Source organism: Octopus bimaculoides, chromosome 28 (assembly GCF_001194135.2).
Source record: "Octopus bimaculoides isolate UCB-OBI-ISO-001 chromosome 28, ASM119413v2, whole genome shotgun sequence".
NCBI lineage: Eukaryota > Metazoa > Mollusca > Cephalopoda > Octopoda > Octopodidae > Octopus > Octopus bimaculoides.
The window spans coordinates 13,846,703-13,854,044 of record NC_069008.1 but is presented as its reverse complement, the minus strand read 5'-3'; the positions used below and the strand labels follow the sequence as shown (position 1 = coordinate 13,854,044).

Sequence of the window (7,342 nt, the reverse complement as noted above, 5' to 3'; positions counted from 1 at the left end):
TAAAAGAATACAAATATATATATATATATATATATATATATATCCAAAGTTTAAAATTTTTAAATTTAAGAGAGAGATTTGACTCTAATATCCATTATTAATGTAATTTATTCCTATGTCAACATTTCTGTATAAAGCTATATTTGACCGTCAAATTTAAGTCAAACATATAAGTTGTCATACACGTCTTCAGGGATGTGTAGGACTGTCTCTTTACTCTGCACAGATCTCTGACAGTCTTGCCTGGTAGCACTTTCATATCTACACACATCAGCTTGACCCAGTCATGCCCCTTGGTAACACTGCCAGGCCAGAGATTCCTGCAATTTATCTGTAGGGATCTCCCCACCTGCCTAGCATGAAAGTCCTCTCAAACAAACCATTTACTTTGTTCATGTTGGTACCAGTAGCTTCCTCCAGAGTATCTAAACCCTACTATACTCGCCCCTAGTTCCCTATATATTGCTAAAACTTACAATCTTAACACATTTTGGGATCCAGGACTGCAGTTTCATCAATGAAAAGGGGCTGCAGAAAATATGTGTGTTACAAAGGGGAGGCCATACCATTCAGAAAACATCTGAAAGTGGTACAGCCTCCATGTGTGTTTGCTGAGTTTGCCTTTGTGAGGGCACTGGCTACTGGTGGCCCAACTGACCAATGGAATGCATACTTTCCACAGCAAGTGCAAGAACACATACTGCCACTTGACCATGTGGGGAGTGGGGAAAGATGCAGTGGTGGCACTTCTGCTACACCTTTCAAGGTTAGCTTTCTCTCAGTGCATTTCTAATTAAGGCTGCTCACCCTGCATATATCCTTGTCCAAGTTCTTATTTCTTTATTGCCCACAAGGGGCTAAACATAGAGGGAACAAACAAGGACAGATGAACGGATTAAGTCAATTACATTGACCCCAGTGCATAACTGGTACTTAATTTATCGACCCCTAAAGGATGAAAGGAAAAGTCGACCTCGGCGGAAATTGAACTCAGAACGTAACGGCAGACGAAGTACCGCTAAGCATTTCGCCCGGTGTGCTAACGATTCTGCCAGCTCACCGCCTTATCCTTGTCCAAGTTCCTGGAAGTCTTGACTGCACCACACCACTAGCAGTATAGTTGGCCTGGTGTCTATTCACTGATCTATGGACAGACACCAGGTCAACCAGGTTCAACAGTATAGGCTTGCCTCTTTAGGTGCTGAACCACAAAGCTACCAATTTGTCTGTATTTATCTTTGCTTTTACCCTATCCTAGTGTTCTTTTCAGAATGAAGTCAGCTACTTCCACTTGTCTGGTGTCCAACACCATCCGTATATACTGATTCAGCTCTCCCTGCATTCCAGCTTGAGGAAGATGCCACATCGTGGGTTCCATCTTCTGAAGTAATGGCTGGCCATGGGCCAGGCAGTATAGTACCAGAGAGAAGAGTGAACAGCCTTGATGAACTGAGTGTGTGTGTGTGGGGGGGGGGACATGGAAAGGTCCTAAGAAGTGGCTTATCACTTTGTGATCCAGCCTCTGAAAACAGGGCTGAAGGCCCCCAGCTACTTTGAGGACAGCTGCCAAACAGCAATGGGCAGTTCTGTCTAGAGTTAAGCATTTTCTCCAATGCACTTCTTATTTCTTTACTGCCCACAAAGGGGCTAAACATAGAGGGGATAAACAAGGACAAAGGGATTAAGTCGATTACATCAACCCCAGTGCGTAACTGGTACTTAATTTATCAACCCCGAAAGGATGAAAGGCAAAGTCGACCTCGGCGGAAATTGAACTCAGAACGTAAAGGCAGACGAAATACCGCTAAGCATTTCGCCCGGCATGCTAACGTTTCTGCCAGCTCACTGCCTTTCTCCAACACACTTCTGCCAGCTTGATACCTTCATAATGGTAATAATAATAATAATAATAATAATAATAATAATAATAATAGTATGTACGCCACTAGCCCAGAAAGAATATAAAAGGCGTCATGACAACATAGCAAGGATTGTCCATTGGACACTTTATAACAAGTGTGAACTTGACAGTAGAAAAGTGGTACAATCATAAACCCAAAGGCATCATCGAAAATGATAATGCAAATATTCTGTGGGATTTTATGATTCAGTGCAACCTTGAGACAGTGAATAGCAAACCAGACATAAGTTAATTGAGAAAGAAAACAAACAATGCTAGATCATAGATATAGCATGTCCAGCTGACAACAAGGTATGCGATAAGGAAGAAAGAAAATTCGAGAGGTATAACAGGTTAGCTTGGGAGGTTAAGCAGTTGTGGTCGATGAAACAGGTAGCAGTAGTACCAATAATTGTCGGAGCCCTGGGGACAGTGAGTAAAAATCTTGTGAAGTACGTGGAACAAATAGGGGCTGTAATAAGGGTGGAGCACTTGAAGAAAACAGCACTGCTGGGAACCGCTCGAATACTCTCGATGGTGCTCAAAACTCTTAGTTCACTGGTAGTGGATAGCTGACACCGTAGTACATCTCCAGCGTTAGAAGCTGTGCAAAGGCAATAATAATAATAATAATAATAATAATAATAATAATAATAATCCTTTCTACTATAGGTACAAGGCCTGAAATCTGGGGAAGGGGGATAATCAATTACATCGAGCCCAGTACAAAACTGGTACTTAGTTTATCAACCCCGAGAGGATGAAAGGTAAAGTTGAGCTCAGTGGAATTTGAACTCAGAATGTAAAGACAGACAAAACGCCGCCAAGCATTTCTCTCGGTGTGCTAATGACTCTACCAGCTCACCACCTTAATGATAATAATGATGATGATGATGATGATGATGATGATGATAACAACAACAACAATGATATTACTAATAATAATAATGATGATGATGATGATGATGATGATAACAACAACAACAATGATATTACTAATAATAATAATGATGATGATGATGATGATTATGTTTCTCTTTTGTTTGTCTCAGTTTGCTCACTTTTGTTGTGTATATATTTATATAATGTTATTTCCTGATGAAATGTTGAATGATGACCATCACTGTTTAACCATTGATTCTATGTTTTTTTCTTAGTTTTTATTTTTTTTTTAAATTTTCCTGACTGTTTTTCTTTTTCTTCTTTTTCTTACCCTTTTCTTTTATTATTTTCTTCTTCTTTTTCTTCCTCTTCTTCTTCTTTGCATCCAGATCACTCGCAAATCACATTTATGTCTGAATGGTTGTCGCATGGAACAAAATAAATGCAGAAGAAAATATATATTTAGACAAATAAAAAATGAAAAACCGTCATAAAAAAAATAGGGAACTATATGTATATATATATATATATATATATATATATATATATATATATATATATATTTGTGTGGATGTGTGGATGTATGTGAATAATTATATATATACATAGAAATATTTTTTAAAAACATCGACAACAAATCATATATGGATGAGACTGAAGCTGGTCAATATGGGTTAGTATAAAAATAATAATAACAATAATAATACCAATTGACTACACACACCACAAGCTTTGTAGTAGTAAGTTTCTAGTAGTTAGTAGAACCAAGCTCCAACCATATTTGTGTGTTTTATTCTATTTTTGTTGTGTGTTGTTTGTTTGTGATTTTTATTTTTATAAATAGTGTTGCCATTATTATTATTATTATCATTATTGTAGAGGTGATGGGTATATTCCCCACCCCACTTTTCTTCATCGGACCGTTTGAACCTCCAAGTCGTAAACAACTATATCTTCATATGTACCACAGAGTCTGGGAATTGAAACTACGATCTTACAATCAGAAAGTCATGACTCGTCATACACACATCTACATACGTATGGGCTTCCACTCAGTTTCCTTCTACCAAATTTGCTGACAGTGGTATTGGTTTGCAAAGAGCTATAATAGAAGACACTTGCCCAAGGTGCCACATACTGAGAATGAACCTGAAACCACATGATTGCAAAACAATTTTCTTAACCTCACAGCCATACCTGCATGCAAAAGTAATACAAACAGGTTCTATTTACAAAAACGAGACAGTAGCAGGATCAGTAGCACAATATGTTGTGCTAAGTAGTGAAAAGCTATTATCTGCAACTAGAAATGTCAAGGAAGTGTGTGGAATGGTGAGAGATTTAGGGAACAGAAGGGAGAACAAGGGGAGAAATAGGTGGAAAGTGAAAGAACTATTTCACTAATTAATGCAACAAATTGAGGATGTTTGAAGCAAAGAACATTGGTTGGAGCCGAGAGGCAGAATCCTGAAAGGAGAAAATTAAATCACTACTTACAACTGCTCAAGAACAAGCCATTAGATAAATGATAAAGAAAACAAAGACTGATAAGAATCAGTCAAGCAGCAAATAGAGAATGTGTAGAAAAAGGAACGAAAGTATTAATCAGGTTGTTAGTGAGTGCAACTATATAAATGTAGGCATTATTTGGTAAAAGATTGCACTGGGATGTTTGGCAATTTTCTTGGTTTGAAGTTATGAAAAGTGATATGAATATGAACCAAAAGCTGCCCCATGTTGATTGATAATTTCAAGATTTTATTGGTTTACTCCATTAAAACTGAAGCAAAGACTATTGAATCAAAGAGACTAGATATGATTGTATATGGTGTATACAAATACATGCAACATTTAAAGTTTAGAATTACGAATTGAAATCAATCCCTTGAGGTTCAAATGGTCCCCACGAGGCTATCCCTGTACCCAGCTTTGCACATAGTATCCCTGCCCCCTTGCAAAGCTTCCACACTTTATGTGTCACCAGGTTTAAATATTGCTACCTGAGCCCTGTTTTCAGGATTGAGAACAAAAATACTTTGATGTGCTGCTTCCTACAGAAGCAACCCACGCTTCCTGGTTTCCCCACTCCCTTTTGCCTGTCCCAGAGGCCTTGCTATAATCACAGACCCTGCCCCTTGATGCTTCTAATTAAATCGTTTATTAAAAGATAGATATCCAATCCGTAATTGCTATTTCATTAAATACATAACTTCACATTTTAGAGAATTTGTATTCAGTACTTTATTTGCACTCTGTGTGTGTGTGTGTATTTGTTTGTGTGTGCATGTGTGATTGCATGAGTTTGAGTGTTTGTGTTTATCTAAGAGTATAAAAGTAAGTGTGTGTGTGTGTGTTTCCCCATATAAGCATATAGCTATATAGCACAGCTATGTATGTTCACATTTGCGGTGTAAGGCACTTGACATAACCGAATGTTGATAGTTCTGTAGTCTTGTCCAAAAATGAAATGAACAAGTGCACACACACACAAACACACACACACACACACACACACACACACACACACAAAAGCACACACATGCACACACACACAAGCACACACATGCACACACACACACACCTATATATCCAAACTATACATACAAATATCATCACAGACGCATATATACACATCTAGATACATGTCTAGTTGTATATATATATGTGTGTGTGTATGTGTGTGTGTGTTCATTTCTATCATTTATTGTATTGATAAAATTATACTTGTATATACATATGTTTATTTTATGATTTGTTCTTGTAAAATTATATGTGTTTTTATAATGTAAAAAATTCTGTCTATCTAATGAGAATGGTTTAGCTGGCCGAACCATCACAGTCACTGTTATTTACATACTTGTATGAGAATAATAAATTTCCCCTCTGCAAAATTATAATGCAACCCATCAGATTATTATAAAATTGTTTTTATCATAACTGAACATGAAAAACAAACATTCATATAAATATCGAATGATACAGTGAGAGAAGCTCACATACAGCACTTCAAGTTTCTGTAACAATCATAGAATGATTACTGCACTTCTTCAGCTGTTTCAATAAACTTGCAGTGCTGGTGGGAAGAAAGTATCTCCGGGTATTAGATCATAGAAGGGAAACAACTCTTTACAACTTGACTGCCAGAACATGGCAAAAACCAATATCATTCAACTATGGTAGTAGTTGAATAATATTTTTAAGGCTGCAATTTACTCACACGCAATATCTTTCAGTGCTTGTTGCTAAATCAGTTCTTAACCAAATTGAAAAAAAAAAACTGTTAACATTTTTGAAGAGGACTGGTTCCTAGCTACATTTTGGCATAAAATATTGGTCCAGTAGGAAAAAGTTTACATCAAAATTTGTAGCAATGTTATAGGAGAGTAAGTAATGCCACCAACCAAGTTTAGATTTAAATAACATTTTTTTATTTTAAAAATAAACTCTATTTCAATTAAGCTTAAATGATAGAGTTCAATTCAAGGAATTCCATGGTATTAATCTCATGCAATTAAATTTTAAAAGAAAAAAAGTTATGAGTGTTTGCTTCTCAAATTTGAGGTTGATAATATAGTTCTATACATTTTTTTATGAATATAAATCTGTAAGGGGACTTATGATATATGTCAATGATGTCATTGAGGTAAGGAAGAAACGACACCACTAATTGATGTATTAATTAGCATAATAGCATAGCCTGGAAAAAACATGGATTACTTGGAAAAATGCAAGCAAGAGAAATAATATTCTTAAGATTAGAAACCTGGAAAATTACAGGACAAGTTATTACACTCGGAAAAGTTCAGGACAAGTTATCACATCTGGTCAAGTACAGAACAAGAAATTTTTTACTTAAAATATTGCAACTAAGGATAAAATTTGAATATTGAAAATGATTTGATTTTAATTTACAAAGTAACATTATAATTAAAAACAGTACCATCATTTTGTTAAAATATTGACACACTAGAATACTTAAAAAATGAGAGCCAGAAGGACCAATATAGCTAAAGTTTTATGCAAAATAGAATAGCATATATGGTAGGCAAATTAATTTGTAAAAAATAGGCATTGGGTCAAGACTAAAAAAAGACTTGGCAATAACTTTACTGTGAATTTGTTGTTAAGATAGATATTACTGTAATATATAACTAATTTTTGTATCATTTTATTTATTGTACTAATTATGTGCTACTATTATTTTTATAGCCTATTTTCAAATTTGTAATTATTAATTAATAATTAAAAAAATAGATTATTTTAAAGAGCAAAAAATATTTTAATTGAGTTATTTTTTTAATTTTTAATAGAAGTAACAAATAATAACAAATAGAAATAATAACTTGTAATATAATTTCTAGCTTTAATAAAAGCTAATATTTTATAAATCTAAATATTTTATTTGAAATTTTATCCTTAGCTGCAATATTTTAAGTAAAAAAATTTCTTGTTCTGTACTTTAACAGATATTATAAATTGTCCTGAACTTTTCCAAGTGTAATAACTTGTTTTGTAATTTTCCAGGTTTATAATCTTAAGAATATTATTTCTCTTGCTTGC

General features: G+C 34.9%; 1 protein-coding gene across 2 annotated transcripts in view; it reads left to right on the top strand.

Moving 5' to 3' along the window:
• The window catches only part of LOC106868674 (uncharacterized), a 17,513-nt gene that overhangs the window by 3,395 nt on the left and 6,776 nt on the right, over positions 1-7,342 (top strand). The window contains exon 1 of one of the 2 annotated variants that reach the window (XM_014914049.2): positions 3,309-3,455. The exons of the other annotated variant lie outside the window; for it this stretch is intronic. Within the exon in view, the coding sequence (XP_014769535.1) occupies positions 3,431-3,455 (25 nt within the window). The 5' untranslated portion in view covers positions 3,309-3,430. Of the gene's footprint in view, positions 1-3,308; positions 3,456-7,342 lie in introns of those variants that run through there. 2 annotated transcript variants of the gene reach the window in all.